Here is a 26,638-nt window from a genome sequence, read left to right on the forward strand (position 1 = left end):
AGCAGCGAGCTCACCCGGATGGTCAACATTAACATCAATTTAGCCAAACAATAAACAGATTAAAAAGGTGTTATTCAATAAAGAACATCATCTAATCGTTACTGTGGTTCAACTTTCTGTAATGTTTATTTAACATCTATAGACAGGACGCTATCTCAGTCTGCTTCTGCTTCTCTCTACCGTGGGAAAGTCTTCCAAGCTGAGGATTTTGGGGTTTATCAGCGAAAGACAAGCTGCATTTTCTAGCTCATTATCTTCAAGAGAGGACAATAAGTGTATAATTGTTTTCAGAATAACATGAATTGTGTGCTTGAAGAACATTAAAACTGATAATGGACATTCCATCGTGTTAAATGTACAGCTGAGTTCATAAGTTTACATACGAATGATTGGTGTAAATTTTAGAGATGCGAATCTCAATATCGATTAGTTGGTCTGCACACGGTGGGTTAATGGTTAGTGTGTTTGCCTCACACCTCCAGGGTTGGGGGTTTGATTCCCGCCGCTGTCCGTGTGTGCGGAGTTTGCATATTCTCCCCATGCTGTGGGGGTTTCCTCCAGGTACTCCGGTTTCCTCCCCCAGTCCAAAGACATGTATGGTAGTCTGATCGCTGTGTCCGTAGTGGGTGGGTGGGTGGGTGAAGCTCATGCACCTAAACATGGCATTTTTTTCCTCTTCTCCATAAATAAATCTGGTAGCAAACTTATTGCTTCTGATTGGAAGGTCGTGAGTTCAAATCCCAGTTCTGCCAAGCTGCCACCGTTGGGCCCTTGAGCAAGGCCCTTAATCCTCAACTGCTCAGTTGTATAAATGAGATAATTGTAAGTCGTTCTGGATAAAGGCATCTGCCAAATGCTGTAATGTAATGTATTGACATGTGAATGGCCTCTTACTCATTATGTTACTTCTGTTCGGAAAACACGCATCAGAGGGTAAATGTTAAAATTCTGTCCCAAATGACGTACTATACACTTAAACTATGCAGTATGCACTCTACCGTGTAGTGTATGAATTTTAGAAAGGCACAGTCATCTCAATTGGAACATCAGTGTGTTTTTTACTAACTGGACGTCTAAGCCGTTTCCCTGTCGATGGCACGACATCAAATACACATAATGCGACCACTGATGTTCAATTGCAATCAAAATTATTCAACCTTCATGGCAAGCATCTTTAGTACTTAGTAGAGCACCCTTTTTCTGTTATGACCTGCTGCAAACAAGATGCATAGCTTCTCGCAGCGTTCCTGGTTCAGTAATATCCTTGGGTTTGCGTGGTGCAACCACCTTCTTCAAATCCCACCAGAGATTTGCTATAGGATTGAAGTCAGGTGACTGTGATGGCCCTGTAGGATCTTCCAGGACTTCTTCTGCAACCAAGCCTTGGAGGAATTTGAGGTTTGTTCTGGATTATTGTCCTGTTGGAAGGTCCAATGACGCCCAAGCTTCAGCTTCCTCACAGACGGCATGACGTTTTCTCCTAGGATTTTCTGATACTTCAATGAATCCATCTCGCCTTCCACACGCTGCAGGTTTCCAGACCAGAGGATGCAAAGCAGCCCCAGAGCATCACCGAGCCACCACCATGCTTGACTGTGGACAGAGTGTTCTTTCTTCATTCTTCTTCCTCCAGACATACCGCTAATCCACCATGCCAAAAAGTTCCAGTTTTGTTTCACTGCTCCACAGAACAGAATCCCAAAACTTCTGTGGCTTATTTATATGATTTTGACCCGACTTGCCCTGTGCTTTTGGGTCAGTAGTGGTGAACGTCTTGGAGTTCTGGCATGGAAACATTCTGCATTTTTAGTACAAGCCTTACTGTACTCACTGAAACCTCAGTGCCTGTTGCCATCAAGTCTGCAGGTCTTTTGCAGTCACTCGAGGGTTTTTCACAACCTGCCTTCTCAGAAATCTGGTTGCAGCCGTTGATCACTTCCTTTTTCTGCCCTGTCCAGGTATTTCATACATTTTTTTACCTCTATCCAGTTCAGGCATTTCATGTGTTCCAGCTCAGGCACACCTGGTGCAACTAATGTAACCTGTAAACTTTACAAAGCGGAGCTTGTGTAGCATGGACACATGACAGTGATGCACGAGCAAAAATATGTTTATATCCAAAATGCTTCACTGTTCAAGGGGTTGGGGAAACTGATGCTTAAAAGATTTAGTTTAATTCCAGTTTATTGTCATTATATGTTGTATTTGCGTGGTTGTGGTGTAAATTCTGTCGTTTATTATAATGGAAGTTATCTATTAGTAACAAGGCTGCATTGCTCCTCACTTGCAGTGTAGACATGGTGATAAACAGCAGGAGTGCAAGTAAGATTTGTGATGTCTAATTAAAACGGTATAATCAAAGCAAACAAGTAAATAATATGTCTAAAGGCAGTGAGTAACAGAAACCACAAGGTGCAGTGAAAATTCATTTTTATATAAGGTTGATATAAGTGTTTATTTGTAACACTCAGTTTGTGGATTTTTTTTTAAATAAACGGCAAAATGGTACTGAAAGTTTGCCCCCTTGCGATTAAATCGAAAAAATAATCAGCTGATTAATCGATTGTGAACATAATTGTTAGTTGCAGCCCTAATAAATTATTATTGTTGTGTCTTCTGGGAGATATGTAAATATCTTATTTATCATCTGAAGGGCAGTACTAAATGAAAGAATAAGATCTTTAAACAAATTAATAACAATTTACACCGATAATCCTGTTAAAAAATTTACACCCCCCTGGCTCTTAATGTATAGTGTTGCCTTCTTGAACATCAGTGCATGTTGAATCTTTTGCAATAGTTGTGTACGAGTCCCTCAGTCATCCTCAGTGTGAAAAAATTTATCTCAAAATCATATAGGCACTGTTGGAAAGGGGTTGAATACGCAGAAGATGCTGTAAAAGCAAAGAATGTGTATTTAAACATTTTAGACTAACAACCTGGTCGATGGAAGTCTTTTTATCACCATTGACTCTCTGTAGAAGCACTGCCTCCTCAGATTTGCTGCCCTTCATCTCCACAACGATGTCATCACTACTGGCCTTTTCCTTAGTGCTGCAAGAGACACAGTGAAAGGTAAGTGCTGCGATAGATCCTCATGCTGCATTCAAATACAATCTCTCATTTAGGCCTTATGAGGTAACATTATGGATTAGAGTGTGTATTTCTATGCACTTTTTGGTCTATCAAATGAAGAAGCTTGTTTATAGGAAAAGAAAACCTACAGATCTTGCTTCCCTGAGCGCCCGCACGGGAGCTTGCCCTTCTTGTACATGAAGTACAGCACACTGCCCAGGATGGCCAGCAGTAAGATGAAAATGATGATGATTGCAATGATGAATCCATTGCCCCCTGGTGGTACAAACAAGAAAGTGCAAGCAACATTTACAAGCGCCCTGTAACATTTTACACTGTAAAAGAAACGTCCACACCAAAGAAGCTAACAGACAGAACTTTATCTGCTCCAGAAAGACCAGAATCCAGCACAGTCTGATGTCCCAGCTCCAACACTCCTGATTCAAGCCATCACTTACTAAGTATGGAATAAAACAAAGGGTAGTATTTTCTAGAAAAACCTTCCATAAATGTTTAATAAGCTTCTCCATACAGAAAGCTTCACCACATCACATTGTTTTTCTAGAATTATCATTATCATGAGGCTTAGATTATGTCGAATGTCCACTTGCAAATGAACTGTTATTTTAGAAATGATAACATATTAGAACAAGCACGTTAATAATAAACCTGTGGTTTGAATACAGTTACAGCCGGCACTACTGTCTGAGTCGTGCTGTTCTAGAAAATGATTCCACACCTTCAGATCGGAGAATTCAACAACGCTGTGGTATAACAAGGTATAGTGGATATATAGTGCATATAGTGTAGTAGCAAGAACATCACCTGATTTGGATTCGGAACATCATAAAAAAATACTGCAGTTTGGTTTTAGTTGGATTTTTTCTTCACTTCAGTGGTTGAAAACGTAGTTGATTGCACAGATACAGAACTTAAGTGATACATGGGATTGTGTAGATGGTGAAGGCCGTCTGTGGTCTGTGGCAAGGCAAACTATTCATGTGTACATGCTCATTAAGTTCTGTCTCAGACCACAGAGTGGAGCAGAAGAGTGTGATTCTGATAAAGAAACCATTCGTTCAGCTGGTGACTGGGTGGAAGTATTTTCAGTGCATGCATGTAAGTGTAACAAATACAACTTGTATGCATTTAGTGTCTTTGATATATGAATATTTCGCGTCTTCGGGGTGAAAGAGGAGTGCTCCGGGTACAGCATGCACAGGCATTGAACAGTGATGAGGCATGCTAATGTTCGCATGTTGGCTTATTAAAGTTAGAGAACTGAGACAAACCTTTTTTGATTTTTTTCGGGTTGGCTGTTCCTGCCACTGAGAGGACAAGGGTTAATGTTAGGGTTTGACACAGAGCACAAGTACAAGCACACACACACAATCAATTCATGTTTAACAGAGCCGAAACTAAACAAGAGGGAGGGGCAACACGATCTAACGACTTCCTGCAGTGACTTATTTTTAAGCATGCAGAGCTGCTGTTCCCTGATTTGCACAAGATTTCTGCCAAGCTGAACAAGAAGCTGTTGGGAGTCAGGAGACTGCCTGAGAGCACTTGTTACTCTGAAATCAATCTGTGTGCAAACACTCTATCAAAAAGCCTCAACAAGCATGAAACATACGTCAAATACTGTATCAAGTTGCCTTCATAGTATGGAAAAATTTAATGAAAAATGTGTTGAGACAAAAGGCCATTGCATACATGCTGTATAACTGATGGACAAAATTCAAACTAGGATACATTTTAAATAAACAAGCAGTATTCTATGGCAGCTTGTATACCAAATAAAGTACAAAAATTTTCTGCTGCAATTCATTAAAATGTTGTTTTGGGGTTTTGTTTTTTTTTTGTGTGTGTTTTATAAATCTGTGCTCCAAATAATAACTCTTCTTCTACTCTTCTTCATTCTTAATTTTCTTAGCTGGTGAAATCTCTTATTCTCTTACAATCTTTCACGATATTCTATCACACACTTACCCATCGTACCAGTTGTATTGCTTGTTGTTGTTGTCGTTGTTGTGGTGGTGGTGGTGGTGGTTGCTGTTGGTATTGTTGTTGGTGTTGTTGTGGCTGTTTGGTTCATTTGAACTAGAAACAAAGTAAACTCTTAAAAAAAAAAAAAAAAAAAAAAACCCTCTTCCCTGATGAAGGCAGCATGCGCATGTAAGGCTACGTGTGAGTAGATTAAACATGTAATAGACTCTGGTTAGTATGTTAAAGTCCGGCAGCAGAAACTCACTGGCATGAATGTGGCGAGAGGTTTCGGCTGTGCCCAGGTCATTGGTGGCTGTACAGGAAGCTGTGATGTCAGAAGTGGTGCTGATGGAAATAATGCTGAGGACACTGTTCTCTGTCCTGGTGTCCCATCTTCCCAGCTGAGCCTACAGACGACAAAAAGTTCATGGCAAAATGGCAAGTTTGTATCCCGAGCACACACATAAGGGGGAAAAACCTTTGATCAGTTTGTGTCTCTGGAGAAGCCCTTAAGAGTTTCACTATCAGTGAAGATTCTTGGTAAAAATGTTTAACTATCAGGGGTAACTTTATTATTATTATTATTATTATTATTATTAGGGGCCAAGCACTAAAGGTAAATAGACACCTTACTGTAATAGTTTCTTCTTTTTCTTCTTCTTTTACTTACTATTATTATTATTATTATACTTTCACCATATCATTATACTTTCGCTAATCTAACCCACTGAATGCTCGTTGTTGTTTTATGAAATTTGGCACAGTGATGAAGGACAGTCTCAGCTATCTACACAGCTATTTTAGATTACACCCCTCAAGCACGCTACTGCCACCAACAGGTCAAATTTGGACATACATTTGCGAGAATAACTCCACAATGCAACGTACTAGAAACGAGATTCCAATTTCCTCTGAATCTTTGGGCGATTTCTTCAATCCATCATTTACGACTTTTGTTCAATCATCAAAAACTTTAGGTTGGCATCATGAGACCAGCCAAAACTTGCTTGTTAGATTTTTGATATGCAGGAAAGTTCATTCATGAAAAGCAACTGAAACTTTGGACACAAGCTTAAAAGAACAAATACAATAAGTAAAAGGACAAATGTGTTTTACATGATGCCCCGCAGGGAACTCGAGGCACAAGGAGTGGGACACCTGGACTGGGTGCCAACCCATCACAGGGCACAATCACACACATTCACACACTACGGAAAAGTCAATCAGCCTACAAAACATGTCTTTGGACTGGGGGAGAAAACAGGAAACCGAGTACCCAGGGAAAACTCCTGAAGCATGGGGAGAATACATACCCAGGGTGGAAGCAGGATTTGAACACTCTATCCCAGAGGTACGAGGCAAGTGTGCTAACCTCTAAGCCATCGGGTCTACTTTTCAGAACTTATACAGTAGAAATGCCAATTTCACCATGTGAAAGTTTTCTAGTTACGACTCATTTTATTGTGTAACTTAACATGCCTAATGCCAAATTATGTGATTAATTTTATGTGACTCTTTTTTTTGGTGTTCAGTACCTGTTCATCAGAGAGACTCCAGTGGATGTTGGGAGTTGGATGTCCTGTGGCACGGCAGCTCACATTGATGGCCTCTTCAGTATCCAGAGGAATCACGGCCACCCCCTCTGTGATCATCGGCTTTCCTAAAGAGAGGTTAGATGTTTACTACTTAGCTATTATAGGTTCCACTGACCCAGAACATTTATGAAAATGAACCAGTCAGATAAAGTCTCGTGTGAGGTAGACGTTTAGTAAAAACCTACCTCTTACACGGACATGCACAGTGTTGCGCCTTTTTAACTCAGGAAGCTCAGATGTCATTACTTCACAAACATATGTCCCTGCTGTGGCAAAGGAGGCGTTGCGTAACGTCAGCACATGGCCTTCATCCAGCAGCACATTGTCCTGCACACATTCACACACAGCACAGGTATACGTCTATAAACCAGACCCTTAGAAATTGCAGTAATTGCAGTCATTTGTTATAGCTCCAAACCCTAACCCTAGTTCTTGTCTGTACTTAAAAATAAATAAAGCTGTTTAAAATATATTTTGTAGCTTTTGTAGCTGTTTTTACCTTACTGCAAATAATGTACTTAAGCAAACATTTCATTTTAGCTCATTTTCTATAGCCACTGCAGCTGATACATAGGTCAGAGCCATTACTATGACATAAGGTAAGGAATAAAATGACAGGGTGTGCAGTTATAGGAAAATAATCCATGGCAGGGTGGTATGATGTGGCCTGATGCAAAGTGCTAACCCAAAAGTGGATTATTTAGCTATAACAGAATGTGCTTAAGTGTTTTACTCTTCTCAGACCACAGCAATTTGCCAATGATTACAATTTTAAATCATTTTATAGTTACTATACTATACTATAGTTTCATAGTTTAATGTTGTCTAAAGTCCACAAAACAGGTTATTTCCTGTCATCACTTATATTATAGTAGCAGTAATCCTCACCATCCTCTCATTTTTCTCTCTCTTGAAGATAATATATGGAATAATCTTTTCTGTCACAAGCATCAAGACAAAAATCACAGGTCACGTGACTGAAAGTCTTTCCCGTGGAGGAAAACGTGCTGACTATTACAATGCGTTAGGTGTCAGTGCCCTAAAACCTCTTACACTGACATGCTATATAAATGTCTTTCTTTGTTAATTGTGTTGTCTTAAGGGTCAAAAATGACCCACCACTATGTTTAACAGCAGAGAAAACGAGTGGTGTAGACTGATTTAAAATGCAGTTTTTCTGCATTGTGAAGAAGGAAACCCCACATATTCATATTTTAGTTTGTGTTGAACCCTTAGGACAAGGGGAGTATACATAATGTTAATACTACGCATTGAAATACTTCAGCAAAACTTTATTTTTATGTTAACATTATTTTATGTTTATTATGTTATTTGTATGTTCATAATGTCAATAGTGGAAAGTTAGAAAGCTATATGTTTTATCTTTTTACATACTTTTGACATTTTGGCTTAGTAACTTGATATCAATTTCATACTGGTTTCAAAAGCGTATTTTTAAAAAAAACTGAACGCGTCCCCTTGTGTATACAGTATATTATGTCAAAAACACTCACTGTAATCCCTTGAGATAAAGGGAAAAGTTGGAGACAGATTTATGAACACTATACAGTATAGTGAAACTACAATGATAACTGTGTGATTGAGCTGCCTGTTAATAAAAAACACAACGTTTCATCAGTTGTTATTATTCGCTTTAGATTATTGTGCATCACTCACCATACAAATCACTGAGAATGAGTTGTTACTATAGAAACGATATCGAGCGTTTTTGGCGAAACTACTGTCAGAGCTACTGTTATAGAAAATTAGTCAACTAGTTAGATCTGCGCATTCAACAGCGATGTGGTATAAGTAAATATATTCAAGTGTTCCTGTTTGTTTGCTTGTGTAGCATACCTAACTCTCAGACTTTTACGGGTATAGAATCACACCTTTTCATCTCTTTCATTTTTTGTGGATTACATTATGGATCCAGTCATCATAGGTGCTCATTTGCAAGTAAACCCAACAATTCCTTATCAGTTAACTGCATACACCAAAATATGTGCAATCTTCGACAAGTCTACCTTGTACCAGACTGTATGTGTTGCCAGAGAGGAAAGGGCATTGCAGTTCAGAGACAGATCCTGTCCTTGATCCAGGCTATCTGGATTCTCAGGTGTGATCACAACAGTATCCAGATCTGCAAGAACAAAAACACCATGAGAATAATGGACTCATTTAACTTAGTAAACAAGCTGCAGTAGCCAGGACGTTCATTTTTACTCACAGTGCACCATAAGGGTCATGTTGCCTATGATGTTTTCATAAGTTGTTGCATCCAGACCGCTGCATTCATATACACCACTATTTAGTCGAGTCACATTACTCAGGACCAGCCTGCCCGCATCTGAACCAATTTGTTCCTGTAGCGAAAAGAAGAAATTTGTTAAAGCTATTACCAACTTGAATGACCTGTGGAGCTCTTCTTTTGGCGCTCTGGTCATTTTTACAGTGCAGCAGTACTGACTGTCTGGTTTTCAGTCATCAGGGTCATTTCAAAGTGTCTACCTACAGTTGAGTGCATAAGATTGCACCCCGAGACCCCACCCTCCAGCCCATGTTTTTAAGTGGGGGAGGGGGAAAATACTTCTCCAAATTATAATTCCAAGAAGTATTCCAATTTCAGTTGTATCTTTTAACAAACAAATATCCAAATTATAAGGGAAAATTAACAAAAATACTTAAAAAAAGACATTAAAAAAAATCAAACTTTTGCCTTCTCAGTCTCCAGACTGATTTGAATAAGACAGTGTGTCTGTTGTAACATGAGCTGCGGCACATGTGCTGAGAGAAGCGAAGGTAAATATTACTGTTCTAAGGATCCAAAAGCTGATCAGAGGTTATCAGAAAATATTTCTGTTTATTTATCGTATTCAGGCCCTGAAATCCCTGCCGATGCACTTCCACCAGGAGACGCTTCGGGGTTAAAGGAGCGAAACGTTGTTGAGTGGTCATACCCAGCTGATGACCCTGCAGCTTACCTATGCTATATGAAATCAGTGGCACTGAGCAAGCATTAACAGTGCCAGTGGGGCTTGCTACAGCCTTAGTCATTGGGGAGGCCTGTATGGTTTTGATTGTGTTAGGCATGGTGGCAAGGCTGAAGGAATCCTAGGGGCAACGGAGGAGGTGCAACATTCAGTAATACCATAGCAGGTCAATATCTACCTGTGTAATAAATGTTCAGATAAGGAAATTCACAATATTGAAAATATTCAAGAATATCTTGATATCTTAACACTACTATTTTTTGCTATTCATTATAAATGAAGGAACATCTATGAAACCTCTGAAGACACAACATTTCTTATTGCTATGAACCACATTTCTGTCTTTGCCCAAAAGCTATAAAAACATATGCACTCAACTGTATCTGTTCATAATCTATTTGCCATTCGAACATATGAACCCCAGCTTCACACTAATCCATATCCTTAGGCCGGAGTGCCAAGTTAATTACAATTTAAGGTTATAACACAAGTCCAACTGCCTTGACTTACTACTATAAATCTGTAGTATGGTTTGGTAGAAATTACAGCACTGATTAAAAGACACTTCTTACATTGTTATGCATGAAGGTTTTGATTGGCTGAGGGTTCCCATCTCCTTGACATCTTATTTCTACGTCGTCACCTTCTTTAACAAGCCGGTCAGGGGATTCCAGGAACACTGTAACTACTGACGATGGATCTATGATGATGACATTAACCAGTAATAAAATTGTGAAAGTTGTGGCCTTTCTAGTATAAGTGAGAAGTAAGGACAAGCATTTCTTGAACTGTACTTTTGCATATAACGGCAATAAGATTAAATTAACTCAACATATAAACAGCTTTTTCAAGCACTAGCAGGAAGCCGAGGGACTGGTGAGCATTTTCATAGCACAGAGACAGCGCTGGTTAAAGTAGTAAATGACCTAATACTGGCCTCTGATCAGGGTTGTGTCTGCTTGCTTGTGTTGCTTGACCTTAGTGCAGCTTTTGATACCATTGAACTATTCTCCTTAGTAGACTAGAAAACGTTGTTGGCATAAAGGGAACGGCCCTCTCCTGGCTCAGGTCTTATTTGACTTATCGCTTTCAGTTCGTAGATGTTAATGGCTCCTCTCAAGGTTTCTTCCTCTTATCGTCTCAGGGAGTTTTTCCCTGCCACATCACCTCTGGCTTGGTCATTAAGGATAAATTCATACATTTAAAAATCTATATCCTGAATTTATATATTACTGTAAAGCTTCTTTGGAACAATGTCCATTGTTAAAAGCGCTATACAATAAAACTGAATTTAATTTAATTGAATTTTCCACTATATTTATGCAATCGCTGTGTAGTGAATAAGCCATACTGTAATCTGATTTTATTTGGGAGAATTTACATTATGTGTGAAAATGACTATAAATATTTCTGTTCAGTGGTAAATGTATTATAGAAGTTATACACAAACATGCTACACAGCCAAACTACTGCTCAAATAGAACTACAAATTCAAGTAAGAATAATTCATTAAATGTACCTAGTATACAGCATAATGCAGCGCTTGCTTGTCATGTTATCATTAAGCCATCATTATTCTGAGAAATCACTGAGAAATGGCTTACAGTGGATTGTGATGTTGATCCGGTTAGACTCTACCATTTTCTCGGCCCCGGGAACAAAGTAGGTGACTTCGCAGTAGAAATACGCATCCTGGTCTTCCTTTACTACTGTGAGGTACAGGTCACTGTGTACTGAGAACAAGCCATTGGAATTCATAGTCAGCCTGTTCTGTACTTTGACTAAAGCAGAGGCAGAGAGAAAACACATTATAGAATGAAAATATACTGTACATGATGTCTATGACATTGTAATGCTGTGTGATCCCGTACTTACCATCATTTGAGGGGTGTAACGGAGCTCTGTCTTTGTACCATGTGATATTGGGGACAGGGTATCCACTACTGACCTCACAGGATGCAATCTGAAATGCAAAATTATATTGCAGGGGTTTGGAGTAATGTTTTGCATGTTAACTAATGTCTCACACACCGAGTGGACAAAGACTGTCCAGAACACATTTCCCACTGAGAAAACTGACTGACTCTTACAAAGTAGTGCTATAACACCTAGGAATATATTATATATACATATATATATATATATATATATATATATATATATATATATATATATATATATATATATATATATAATATAAAATATGGTTTTCTTAAATAATAAGACGTTTGTTCATCCATTGTTATCCTCCTTCGATTATTGTGCAGCATCCACTATACAAGTCCCTGTGAATGAGATGCTGCTATTAAAAGGATAACATATGAGCACATTAATATAAATGTATAGTTTGAATATTATTTACTTATAACTAGTTCATTATCACAATAGCTTCACCATTATGTCATCTTGCTGTTTAAGATACACAATAGAGTTATTATTATGATGATTATAAGCAGTAGTAGTAGTAGTACTAGTAGTAGTATCTTGTTCTACATACACACTATATGCAATTAAGGTTGTAAATGCTATTTTGGGATAGTTGGGAGACCAAAAATAATATAAAAAATATGTTTAGAGTGGACGAGACCTATAAGTCATCTTTATTTGTAAATACCATTCCACTTTACATCGTATATTTGAAGTAGAAGTAAAATTAAATGACACAATAGAGTTGCAATCATCTATCAGCCCTGACCTGTTGTTGTGTTATCAACCTGTAGCACACTTCAGTTCAGGTCATAATACTGTATTTAACCATGTGAACACTGATAACACTGATCTCTATTACCTTTTTCAGAGACTCTGTGACTGAGGCATAAGGTTCTTTTTCAATGGAAGGGAGAGATGGAGTATCTAAAGGACAAAGGATAGTGACACATTATTATTAACATTTCCTCATAATTACTGGTACAGTGAAATCAAAGTTATATTTTATGTCTACTCCAGATAGTGGGTATAGGGCAATTACCAAACTATTGCATATAATAAATAAATACATACATACAAACATCTATACATACATTACATACATGCACAAATATATCCATCCCATTTTATAAACTTAAATGGGGACACAATGATTACATGTGACACGCCACACAAACAGTAACCCGAGCTCGGCACCTTGGAGTTGTAAGTCAGCAACTATACTCACTGAGGCAACTATTTTTATTTAATGGTTCTGGTGTATGGAAGTGTGATCAGTCTCAATAAAAGGAAAGACCCTGTACACTTTGTAGAACAGGACAGCGTGGCTGCTGCTATCAGTATTGCCGGTTAATTCCATACTGACTGTGGATGGAGATACTTCTTGTCCAGATGTAGTCCAGGAAAACATCACATTACTTGTTGAATAATGTGAGTTCATTTTAACCCTAATTTTGATTCTGATTTTACGTTCATCACATGGATTGTGTCTTCCAAAGTGAGTATGGTTTGGTGTGAGCAAGAGCCAGGTAGCTATATTAGCTGTGTCAGGGAAAGTAACCTCTGAGCTAAGATATGAGCGCACATTAATTATTTGTCATTTAGTCTGTGTTGTCAAATTATACCATTATGTCCTTGTCCTTGTTCATTATAATGCAAGTGAGAACAGGAACTCATTTGTCTCTTGGACGTTTCACAACATTAGATCTAACTATAACCCATTCGAATATGCGATGTGTCATTCATTAATAAATTCAACACTGTAATCTTTGGCAAATCGCTGTGGTGTACGTGGAATAACATACCCCCGACAGACCACGTGGTTATATGAAAATCATGCACTTCTGGGGCACTTACTCCGCCTCACATCGTGCCGCATCACACCCCCAGGGCACATTATTTTCTGTCTTGTGTCACTCCTTAAATAACATTCACTGTGTTGGATTTGGTATAAAAATTTGCCAGTGCTATGCTTAATCAAGTGGTGCCACTCCTGCAAGATGGATTTATCTTACTGAACACTTTAAGTTGAGTGTGTCTCTCCTCACTGCCTCCATCCATCTTCACTTGGCAGATGAAGTCTTGTGCATCAGTGATTCGTACAGCATTGATGGTCAGAATAGAATTTCCCATCATGCCTTCCTGAGAGTGAGAAACCTTGATCCGCCCTGAGAAACCTGTGCCCAGATCCTCAATCACCCGGCTGTCATCTTTGTAGTAGATCCGCATGGTCTTGTCACTTGCTAATCTCTAAAAGAGATTTTTTTTTATATATATATATATATATATATATATATATATATATATATATATATATATATATATATATATATAGGGATGCATTAGGTGCCAGTATGAAAGAGAAACTTTATTTATATCAGAACTTGTTCCAGAAAGTATACCAGAGAAAAGCAATTAAAACATATCTAAATATTTGACTTACTACAAACCACTGTATTGTCGGTGAACTGGCAGATCCGCTAATGTTGTATATGCAGGGGATCTCTGCCACATCGCCCATGAACACCTCTATCCTGTCCTCCATGCTGACCTCGAACATGGCCCAGACTGCGCGCGCACACACACACACACACACACACACACACACACATACACACACACATTCAGTCAACCACAAGACAAGCTTTAAATAGACTACTGAACTGCATGTCAGATGATGTACAATGGAATTTAATTGTTCATTAGTAATCAGAGACGGAATGAAAACATCAAATTCATGTATCCAAAGCACATGTGCACTGTTTTAGCCGTCCACAGACAACATTCCCAAAACAAAATGCTTGATATGGTTGGAGCGCAGCAAAAAAAAAAAGTGATAAGTAGCAGATTAGGAGAAATGCTATGAGTGGAATCTATTGAGCCCACACATGTGTATGTAATGTCCACCATTCGAGTGTGCCACTCCTCAGCAAGAATAAAGGCTCGATTTACACCACAGTATAGTGACCTACTGTTCATGTCGCTGCCTGGAAATTTGCTGCTTTTTCCCCTCCTATAAGTACATCTGAAGATATAGCTCTGAAGATTTAGACTGTAGATCCTATTATTTGAGATGAAAAAAATATATAAAAAACCACTGGACATTAAAGAATGTATCAAGCAGAGATTAGAAATTATAGCCGTCGTAGTATATTTACTTCTGATGTTGTTATAATGTGCATGAGTGCAGTTTTTATGTGCATAAGCCCACAGTCAACAATGAAAATGGAGCCATCCTTCGCTTCAGCCGGCGCTGAAGTGAGATGGAAACTGAGCATGAAGAATGGTCTCCCATTAAAGAAATGTAATTAGTTTTCCCCAACAAAAGCATTTCCTGTGCATTAGTGACATTAGCTCAGGACTGGCTTGCTCTGGTGTGTCCATCAGACCTGCTCTGCCTCCAGTGAAGAGTAACAACAAAACCTGGAACATCCCTATACACAAGGTTGTGCATTACACGGGCATTTTCAACACCAATCAATTTTCTTTGATGTTTTCACTGATGATGCATCCACTAAAAGCTGTGACGAAATGTTACCACAATGTACAGCGATGAAGGTGCTTGATAGTCCTGTCTATGATTAAAGACTAGAAGAAAATACATTTTCAAGATGTATTTTAACCATATCTGCGGCCTTGCATGTAAAATACACTAAAACATGCATAATGCATCTTTTCACGCTTCATTCCACTATAACTTTGCAGTAACCCTCGTGTCAGACCTTTTTCCTTTGAACGATTTACCCCAATGTTGCCTCTGCTGAGAATAGACTCGTAGTTTTTTTGGACTGCAGCAAATGAGTGACCCTCTTATTCTGTCTGTACTGACAGGAGAAGAGAGACCAGAGTAACGTAATTGGCAACAGCTGGGGAGTGAAAAATGCATTCATTCATGGAGCCTCACATGATGCACAGAGAGAGAGAAAAAAACAGAACTGGAATAGAGTTTATCACATGATATCTACAATATAAGTACACAGTTGATTTGGTAACACTTTCTATGAAGCCCACATTCATAAATCATTATAACTGCGCTTATAATTTCTTTGCAAGTTGGTATGGATTCCTTGTAACACAAAGAATGTAACACTATAATGTGTCACAATTCATTATAATGCCATGTTCTGTGCTGCACAACACTTATAACAACACCAGTCCATACAGGATGTCACAGAGGGGTTTTTGGGGGATTGTTGTGGCCAGAAATGCTTGATTTTGTTGCGGCTTTTTTCAAAATCCAAAAGATTTATTTGGGGGGGGGTTGCATTAAACTACTTGAATCCGCGAAATTGCAATTGCACAAAATTGTTTTGCACGATATTTCGCTATGATATTTGTTGGTAAATGAGACTTTTTAGCTGTACTCATGTTAGACACGTGAATTGAAGAGGGCTTTGCCTGAATGCTCGTTGTGATGACGTCATATGATGTGGAAAATCTGTGGTAATTTTGAAAAATTGCAGGCTTCTCCGAATATATTTGTTTGATTTTGCTTTAATTTCTGCGAAATCCTGGAGGGACTGACTTATAATGGCTTCTGCATAATCATAAACCAACTGTAATGTTTATAATATTTTATGAAATACTATAAACTATGATTGAATGCATCAAGTAATTAACCTTGGAGGGACAGGAAGGTAGGTGCTACATGTGTGTGTCCTTGTAATATAATTTTTTTTTTTTTTCGTTTTAAGAACTAAACACTTTATTATGGCACTTGTGGACGCTGACAAAAGTATTTGAATATGATTTTCCTACATATATTTGAATTACAGCATATAAACATGACATTAGATCAAATTCTTTTTTTCTGTGCTGTTCATTTTTTTTTTTTTTTTTAAACTTTAAAAAATGACTGGTTACAGTTTTGACATTTAAAAACAAATCAGAAATCTAAGTACAAATCTCTCAGGAATGTGTAGTAGAGAGGGATTCAAGTGCAGAAAAATTATTTTTTTAGAAAAATATTTACAGTGAAGCAAAAGGAAACATGAATGAGATATAACGAGGCTAGACAACAACATGAACGTGATGCAAGTAAATAGTGACAACCACTAAAGACAGACAAAAGGTGTTAAACACTACGTGACTTAAATACCCTTGATAGTCAATGTGATTCAGGTGCTCTAATCCATCATGTTAAAATCTCAAAAATACAGATTGTATTTGAAATCTGCCAAAGATGAAGCATCTGGGATTCCCACGGAAAAGCAGACACTTAATTCCGAAGGACAAAAGAGTTACAGTTCACTCAGACCGACTAATTATTGAAACAACAAATTGTTTCGATAATTAGAGAAATGAGCTCCAAGTACAAATACAAAATCAAAATATCCTCTGTGAACCACTATATAATGTGTGTAATCAAAATTCTAGCCACGTATCAAAAGGAACGTAAAAGTACTCAGACAGACATGACAGATAGCACACTCACTCATATGGGTCTCATATGTGTGATATGGCTGCTGCTGGAAGAATAATTGGGAAATACATTTTGGCTTGGATAGTCATTGTCCAACATGAATCTCTGTATATTGCTAAAGCAGCTCCTCCAGTGTCTGTACTTTAAAGGTTTAGGCAGTCGTCACTTTCTGATGAGCTGCTGCTGCTTAGAGGTAATCCAAACAAACACCAATGCTCTGAGACACCTCTGAATCCAGACTGAACGCTCCAATGTCTTATCCATGCAACATGATCAAACATTCCCTGAATCCCACTTACCCAAGCCCTATATGGCCACCATCAACACTGCGATGTGCTCATTCAGAACTTTGGGCTAGGAGCTGGCATGAATCCTTTCATGGGCCCCATGTGTGCCGTGGAGCCGGCCCAACTGAAAAGAATACTAGGACTACTGCTTTCTAGAGATGCAACTCTCAGCATAAAACAAATATACAGTCTTAGTAAAGCTCCATGAGTTCGACTCAAATCTACAGAAATCCCCTCGCAAACTAGGCAGGCATAGATGGTACAGTATACTGCTATTGGACAATACCATGCTTATTTACTCATTTACTCATACTCAGGAGAAATGCTCTGATACCAACATCTGATACCAAATGACACTATGTCTGAACAGTCAACACAAACAGCCATATGGCTGTATATAGAAATAAACAATGTCATTCAAAGCAAAGCAAAAAAGTAGTGTATGTGTGTGTGGACATGCACATGTGTGCTTTTCACTGGCACTATTTAAACCAAGAAACATAAAACAGCTAATTAAAATGATCGGTGAAGTCCCTGTTTAATACTGATACCGTACCTATAGGTACGGTATCAGTATGAACGAGTACAAAAAAATATGTGCTCCTACACAGTCTGAAAAATTGATAACAATGGATCTCTCCTCACAACAAGTCCTCAATGTTGCATATCCTTACAAAACAACACAGGTGCTTTGGTATTGGATGCTAAACCTGCTGTTAATAGATCCAAACTTCATGCTTTTCTTTCTTAAAACCTGACGCATCTTTTCTAAAACGTCTAAAACAATACCGAAGTATGTCAGTATTCCTGTGGAACTGAGAACAGGCCTTGGATGAAGACCACAACCCCAGCTCTAAAGCTCCAACTTCCTGTGATACATTTAGTTTTATAACAAAATGAAGAACAACAGGCTCCTGCTAATAATCACACAAATATTTTTGCCGTTTCTCTGGTTCCAGAAATCAACAGTATGCTTATTCTGCTGCCAAACAGCCTTCTGAAATGGGAGACCTACAGTTAGTGTGTCATATCTGTAACTATGAGCATAAACACTTTATTCCTGCTGCTGCTCCATGAAGAGTTTGACTAAAAAAGGATTGTAGCTGTAGTCACACACAAACATTTGCATTTTAGAAAATATATATATGTATGTGTGTGTGGACATGCACATGTGTGCTTTTCACTGGCACCATTTAAACCAAGAAATGTGTGTGTGTATGTGTATGTGTATATATATATATATATATATATATATATATATATATATATATATATATATATATATATATATATATATATATATATATATATATATATATGTATATATGTATGTGTGTGTGTGTGTGTATATATATATATATATATATATATATATATATATATATATATATATATATATATATATATATATGTGTGTGTGTGTGTGTGTATATATATATATATATATATATATATATATATATATATATATATAGTGAGGGAAAAAAGTATTTGATCCCCTGCTGATTTTGTATGTTTGCCCACTGACAAAGAAATGATCAGTCTATAATTTTAATGGTAGTTGTATTTGAACAGTGAGAGACAGAATAACAACAAAAAAATCGAGAAAAACGCATGTCAAAAATTTTATTAATTAATTTGCATTTTAATGAGGGAAAAAAGTATTTGACCCCCTCTCAATCAGAAAGATTTCTGGCTCCCAGGTGTCTTTTATACAGGTAACGAGCTGAGATTAGGAGCACACTGTTAAAGGGAGTGCTCCTAATATCAGTTTGTTACCTGTATAAAAGACACCTGTCCACAGAAACAATCAATCAATCAGATTCCAAACTCTCCACCATGGCCAAGACCAAAGAGCTCTCCAAGGATGTCAGGGACAAGACTGTAGACCTACACAAGTCTGGAATGGGCTACAAGACCATTGCCAAGCAGCTTGGTGAGAAGGGGACAACAGTTGGTGCGATTATTCGCAAATGGAAGAAGCACAAAAGAACTGTCAATCTCCCTCGGCCTTGGGCTCCATGCAAGATCTCACCTCGTGGAGTTGCATTGATCATGAGAACAGTGAGGAATCAGCCCAGAACTACACGGGAGGATCTTGTCAATGATCTCAAGGCAGCTGGGACCATAGTCACCAAGAAAACAATTGGTAACACACTACGCCGTGAAGGACTGAAATCCTGCAGCGCGCGCAAGGTCCGCTGCTCAAGAAAGCACATATACATGCCCGTCTGAAGTTTGCCAATGAACATCTGAATGATTCAGAGGACAACTGGGTGAAAGTGTTGAGGTCAGATGAGACCAAAATGGAGCTCTTTGGCATCAACTCAACTCGCCGTGTTTGGAGGAGGAGGAATGCTGCCTATGACCCCTGGAACACCATCCCCACCGTCAAACATGGAGGTGGAAACATTATGCTTTGGGGTTTTTTTTCTGCTAAGGGGACAGGACAACTTCACCGCATCAAAGGGACGATGGACGGGGCCATGTACTGTCAAATCTTGGGTGAGAATCTCCTTCCCTCAGACAGGGCATTGAAAATGGGTCGTGGATGGATATTCCAGCATGACAATGACCCAAAACACACGGCCAAGGCAACAAAGGAGTGGCTCAAGAAGAAGCACATTAAGGTCCTGGAGTGACCTAGGCAGTCTCCAGACCTTAATCCCATAGAAAATCTGTGGAGAGAGCTGAAGGTTCGAGTTGCCAAACGTCAGCCTCGAAACCTTAATGATTGGAGAAGATCTGCAAAGAGGAGTGGGACAAAATCCCTCCTGAGATGTGTGCAAACCTGGTGGCCAACTACAAGAAACGTCTGACCTCTGTGATTGCCAACAAGGGTTTTTAAACCAAGTACTAAGTCATGTTTTGCAGAGGGGTCAAATACTTATTTCCCTCATTAAAATGCAAATCAATTTATAACATTTTTGACATGCGTTTTTCTGGATTTTTTTGTTGTTATTCTGTCTCTCACTGTTCAAATACAACTACCATTAAAATTATAGAATGATCATTTCTTTGTCAGTGGGCAAACGTACAAAATCAGCAGGGGATCAAATACTTTTTTCCCTCACCGTATATATATATATATATATATATATATATATATATATATATATATATATGTGTGTGTGTGTGTGTGTGTGTGTCACTTGCAAAGTTTCTGTTTCCTGTAGTAGCAAACTTAAAGGAACGTCTGTTGCAAAAATATATATATAATAATCTCCATGCTACACCATATCAACGATTATACGTATTTTTTTAAATAATATATGTAATGTAATTTTTTAAATAATCTGATTTTTCATTCAATTATAATTAGGCTTACATATGTGGCATATCCACCATCCAAATCCTGTGAATTATCTGTTACTATAGTAACGATAATGTCAAGTCCATTAGTCCATAACAAGTAAGCAAAATAGCAAGTGTATAAATATAAATACAAATAATAAATATTAGTACAGTGTAATGTACATTTTAATTACAGCTACAACTCAAAGTAGTGCTGGAATAGAAAATTAATCAACACTGTGTCATGAGTCGGATTCGAGAATTCAGCAGCGCTGTGGTATAAGAAATATCCACAGCCCCCATGGAGCAGATTTATTTGGTGGTGATATCATGGACAACTGTGTCATATCTGACATTACAGGTCTAAGAATAAACTGTATCAGGTGTGAGTGACATTCACATGGAAAGGTTATGAGGTATGTGAAGTCCTTCAACACTGTGGTATATTATGTAACCAGCTGTGTTTATTTGAATGAAATCACACAGATTATCTATGACAGAAATGAATCCCCTGTGCACAATTCTGTGCATAATAACTGTACATAAATTTCCAAGAATCACAATGTTTTTAATTTCACCACAGCTCATATTTTACGTTGCAGTACATGGTGCAGTGAGTTGTGTTGCCACCTTTGATCCTGAGCTCAGCTTACCGTTGAGAGTTTCGTTTGTTCTCTCCATGCTCACATGAATTCCTTAAGTGTTTTCCAGTTTCCTCACACCTCTTTGGCTATTCTAAATTGCCTCGAGGTATGAACGTGTTTGCATGCTACCCTGCAATGTACTGAAGTCTTATGCGATGTCTATGTTCCTGCCTCAAACCCAGAGTTCCTGGGATAGATTCCAGATCCACTGTGATCTTATCTCCCATTAACATTAAAGTTATGTTACCATCACATATTCAGAATCTGAAAAATGAACACATACATGTCTACACAATTAAAACATGAAAGTCTTCTATCAGAGGTGTCCACAAAACGTTTTTGTTTTTTATTCTGTGCCAGCCTGCTCTCACAATAACTCTGACCATGGCCAATATTTGTCTGCACAAACTCCTGACTAACCCCCATTCCTCTAGTTACTTTTGTTTCTACCCATCCACAATACTGTACTTCTTTTTCCAGATTAGCTGGTCTAATTCTCCAAAATATAAACAGCAGTTTACATTTAAATTCCGTAAAAATGTTTTTAATAAGCATAAAAAGCTATATGTTTTGAAGTTGCCACCCAGATGAGGAAAAGTTTCATTTTGAGTCTGGTTCCTCTCCAGGTTTCTTCCTCATACCACCTCAGGGAGTTTTTCCTTGCCACTGTCGCCTCTGGTGTGCTCATTAGGGACAAATTTAAAACTTATATCCTGAATTTATATATTTCTGTAAAGCTGCTTTGTGACAGTGTGCAATGTTAAAAGTGCTATACAAATAAAATTTAATTGAATTGAACTATAAAATTTGGGCTATTCATTTAGGATATAACAAGCCAGGACATGAATACCATTTACCTGGTGGGTGAAAAAGCTAGTTCAGTAATCAATGGGAAAGGATTCAGTAATGCAAACAAATTTACTTCTTTTTTATTTATCTTGTAGTCTTATATCTTATAACCACTGAACAATAGATTACCTTACTGTGGTATTATAGACTTAAAGTAAAAAAATCTAAAGAGATCAAAAATGACCCTGATGCCCATACACATAACATCACACACATAACACTGCGTGACTCTGCAGTATACAGCTGTGGATGAGCAATGACTTATAATTGCACTAAGTAGGGTCAATCAGAAGAGGGTGGGTTCCCTTTTGCGTCTCGTTCCTCTTGAGGTTTCTTCCTTATGGGACTTTTTCCTTGCCCCAGTCACCTCTGGTTTGCTCATTAGCGACAAATCAAAATCTATGTCCGGATTTCTGTAAAGCACCTTTGTGATAATGTCAGTTGTTAAAAGAGCTATATAAATAAATTGAATTGAACTGAACTGTAACCACTTTAACAGCACAGAGACAGTTTACCTGGAAAAGCACTGTTTTGACTATAATTCAATTCATTTATTCATTTGTAAAATGTTTTTAACAATAGATAATGCTACAATAGGTCTATTGAGCACCACTGTGAGGAAAAACTTCCTGAGGCCGTATAAGGAAGAAACTTAGACAGGAAGCACATCCTAAGGTAATGAACATTCCATCTGGGGGTTTACTGTAAATGTACTTTTTTCCGAGTTGAGTTATGGCAGAAAAAATGCATAATAGCAGTGTGCCAAGGCCAAATGAATTACATGGAAGTTATTATTTTTTATTTCTAGAGGATTGTTGAGGTTGAATTTTAACACTGCACTAATAGCTTCCCCTTGGAAGCAGAACAAAGGTCAGAATTGTAACAATATTTTATGATCAGTAAGAAAAATTCTAATGCAAGCAGCTGCTGATCTCTCACACACTCCAACATGACAAAAGAAGGAAACAGCATCACTGACCTACAGTATGACCTAACACATGGAGACCATTAGTGGGTCAGCCACAGCAGTTTAACCCGTCACTTAACTGAGAGAAGCATGCAAATAAAGTAATGGAATTCAGTAAGACATTTTAGAGAAATATAGATGCTTGAATATAATATATGCTTTTAAAAAAAAGATATAGGCATCATTTTTGTTTGGGATTTTTAATGATCATTTTCTCCCTATTTGCAAATCAACGAACGCAAGTTGTCTTGGTATTTCGTTTACAACGTCCTCGCTGTAAATGACTTTTGAATTCATGTGGAATGTGGTTAGTTTCTCATGTACAGCTTGCTGAACACTGTATAGGGTCTCCATTGCCATAGCTAATGTACTATATCTTAAGTGCACTTAGCACTGGTCTCTGAGGACTTCCCACTTGTGGCTCGTCCCATGCTCCTCTACTTCCCTTCCACAACGTTTTCCCACGTTAAAAAAAAAGTCCCTGCACTGAACCCTTGTCAACGCAGGAAAAGTAAAAATAACTGCATAAGTGGAGTATGGGAACAAACCAATCGGCCAGAATGTGTACTGTGCTGTTTCATATACTGTCAAATAACTTGCTCCAGGAAGAATGGGATATGTGATGAAAATCTCTCAATGGAATAGAGGGTCTTGGCTCTATAGATAGCCAGCCCTTCTGGAAGTAATTGCTGCAGACAAAATGATGAAGCACAAGTGAGCAGCTCACTCCTTTTTTGGTGTAGCGAACACTGGCATGATACAGTGCGCTGCACTTCATACCTTCAAGCATGCCAAAGGAACTGTTCTTTTGCTTGTGGCACAGTGTTGAGTTCAAGGGCTTTTAAAGGCATTGGAATCCTCTGATTAAAAAAAACAAACCCTCAGCCATTTCTGAAAGTTCAAAATATTTTCGTCTCATCAATGGAATGCTTCGATGAAAGATAAAATGGCATGTTTGTAGAGTGACCAAAAGAGGAGATCATGGTTTGTGTAAAGAGAAATTCTAGCTGGATTAAAAGACACATCACAATGGACTCAGATGCCGTTTTTGATGGATATCACCATTTTCTTTAATGAATCCACATTGGGTGTGACTGAAAAATCAGACAGATATTCAAAGATATTTTGTGAATGCCTTCCCAATCTACGATAAAGCGGCCATGTAAAGTAGATTTGAAGATTAACCGTTTTAAATAAATGTGCTGAATCTCTTTAATTAAGCCAATTAACTTAATCTGATGTAACTAGAAATAGACAGAGAGGTCATGCACATTCAATTTAATTATTTTAAGTAATATCATGGAGACCATGTTGGCAATTATTTCAAGCACCTCATAAAAGACTTTAATAAGCCATGACTCAAGTGTGTGCTGTGCAGCCCTCTTACATGCCAAGAGGGGCAAGTCAATATACATAAAGCAGTATTCAAATATTTCAAACATTCAGGACTCTAATTTCACACATTCGCTACTGTGATCATAGTCATCATTTAGAGCATTTAGAGCACTGTATCTGTAGTAACAATTCAATGTTTTAAGGTGCAGAATAAACAGGTGACCGTAGCAAACTTGGCTGCTAACATTAGCTATTGAAAAGCATTGAGCACAAAAAACAAAACACAAAGCAGGAGAAGAACAAAATACAGTACAAACGTCAAAAGTGGGTAGGCACTTCAATTGTCAGATAACACTGAGCTCTGGAACCTGCTGTTACATACAGACACCCGTAGCAGATTAGCTGCCTAGACTAACTATAGCTATTTAGGTAACTAAACACAAAATATAGATTAAAAACACAGCATTCGTTTTTAAAGATTCCAGGCTCCCCAGTTCGATCCTGAGGGGAGGTTACTGTCTGTGTTCTCCCTGTGTCTGCATTTCCTCCCACCTCCCAAAAACATGCCATTAGGTAGCCAGTAGCCAGGATAAAGTGCCTGACTAAGCTTGAAGGACCAAAATACAGGCAAGCATACACAGCCAAGAAATTACTCAGAAAATCTATCTTCACTCTGTTGAGACTGTCAACTCCCAGCTAACACCTCTGGGTACATCAACCTATTTAAAAGTCAACACTTCAAAACAAGAAACAACAAGCAATATCTTATTTTCTTTTGTTTTTCTAAACATCCATCTCATGTTTTTTTTTTCTCCCTGTTGTAATATATTTACTACGAGAGTGCTCATGAAGGCTAGGCAGGACTTTACATGTCTAACAGATAAGCAACAGAAGCCAGATACCAAATTAAACTAATTAACCCTATTTGGTAAACAGACACTGAGAAATTGTGTAATGAGACAATGCTTCCTGTGCTATAAAAAGCCTTCTCTATTTTGTTTGCATTTGATTATATTTATTTCAGTGTACTATCAAGCATGTTCTATTGTTACTTAGTAAGTGTGCCATTATTACCTGTTGGACCACTGCCCCAGTATACACAAAGAAATACAGTATATTAATAGTCAGGAAAAACTATTTGTGACGCATCCTTTAACACTGGTTATGAAGCGGCGTCTCTGTTAGGGTTTGCCAAGTTACTCTCAACAGAATGGTGTCAGCTAGTTCCTGTGGGAGTCAGTCCAAAATCAGTTTGGATTGTTACTCACAATAGAGAAGATATCTGAATTCCTTATTAAAAGTGAATATTTAAGACGTCTTTACATTCCTTTATGCTCTCTGGTTCAGACTGGTCAGTTCCATTGTATGTGGGTAAACAAGAATGCTCTGGAGCAATGAGGCTATTCACGAAAGAGGCTCTGTAGACCATGCTGGCTTAAAAGGCTACTAATACATCTGGAATCAGCAGAGACTGGTGTTTCAGGAAGCATCAATTATTAAGCAGAATGTAACGATTGGAGAGAAGTCTCTACTACTTCTGATGGAAGACTAAGTAATCCCCCCTTTCAGTACAATCAACATCCGTTTCCCAAAGACCACTCTTTCAGCTGCTAAAAGAATGGGATATTGAATCTGTGCCCAAGTTTTTTTTTACTACAGTCCCCACTGAAACTATTGGAATGGCAAGGCCAAGGCCAATGCATTTGTTTTTGCTGATGACTGAAGACATTTGGGTTTGAGATTTGGGTTCGTCAGCATATCCTTTTTAACAACAAATGCAAATCTTCAATAGTGAAACTGAAGGCTAAAACCAAGAGTAGGTGTTCAGAGCTATTTATTGTTTAAACAGTCAACCTATCAGGACACACCTGGGTAACAAGAAACACCTGTCAGTCACATATGTGGAACATATTTTCCAATATTTTTGCTTGCCTAAAAATTGGGTGGTCTGATACAAAGGTTTGATGCTTTATGTTGTTTAACACATCTAGATGTAAATACCAGGAAATAAAAGCTGAAATCCTAAACTCTCCTCTCATATTCATCTTTTGATCTCAAACCCAAATATCTTTGGTGTATAGCACAAACAAATGAATTGGCCTTAGCCTTGCCGTTCCAATAGTTTCAGAGGGGACTGTATTAAGCATTACTTATTTTCTTGGTGACGCAAAAGGATTCACCATGACTGGAAAGTCCCAGAATGTCATAATGTGCCGTTGCTTCCTCCCAGCAGCCGAGAACGTTTACATTGAAGCCATTGTGTTT

At 38.1% G+C, this 26,638-nt stretch overlaps 1 protein-coding gene across 4 annotated transcripts in view; it reads right to left on the reverse strand.

The window, feature by feature from the left end:
- The window catches only part of mcamb (melanoma cell adhesion molecule b), a 41,296-nt gene that overhangs the window by 2,979 nt on the left and 11,679 nt on the right, over window positions 1–26,638 (reverse strand). Inside the window, exons 2-16 of one of the 4 annotated variants that reach the window (XM_017490729.3) lie at window positions 14,019–14,143; window positions 13,591–13,825; window positions 12,438–12,502; window positions 11,525–11,612; window positions 11,254–11,430; window positions 10,222–10,349; window positions 8,887–9,022; window positions 8,684–8,799; window positions 6,842–6,983; window positions 6,597–6,721; window positions 5,327–5,468; window positions 5,065–5,175; window positions 4,368–4,403; window positions 3,225–3,351; window positions 2,940–3,054 (exon numbers count right to left, since the gene is read on the reverse strand). In XM_017490729.3, coding sequence (XP_017346218.1) covers window positions 2,940–3,054; window positions 3,225–3,351; window positions 4,368–4,403; window positions 5,065–5,175; window positions 5,327–5,468; window positions 6,597–6,721; window positions 6,842–6,983; window positions 8,684–8,799; window positions 8,887–9,022; window positions 10,222–10,349; window positions 11,254–11,430; window positions 11,525–11,612; window positions 12,438–12,502; window positions 13,591–13,825; window positions 14,019–14,143 — 1,868 coding nt within the window. The remainder of the gene's footprint in view (window positions 1–2,939; window positions 3,055–3,224; window positions 3,352–4,367; window positions 4,404–5,064; window positions 5,176–5,326; window positions 5,469–6,596; window positions 6,722–6,841; window positions 6,984–8,683; window positions 8,800–8,886; window positions 9,023–10,221; window positions 10,350–11,253; window positions 11,431–11,524; window positions 11,613–12,437; window positions 12,503–13,590; window positions 13,826–14,018; window positions 14,144–26,638) is intronic. The other 3 variants (XM_017490731.3, XM_017490730.3, XM_017490732.3) reach the window with 3 other exon arrangements.

This window comes from Ictalurus punctatus, chromosome 17 (assembly GCF_001660625.3).
Source record: "Ictalurus punctatus breed USDA103 chromosome 17, Coco_2.0, whole genome shotgun sequence".
NCBI lineage: Eukaryota > Metazoa > Chordata > Actinopteri > Siluriformes > Ictaluridae > Ictalurus > Ictalurus punctatus.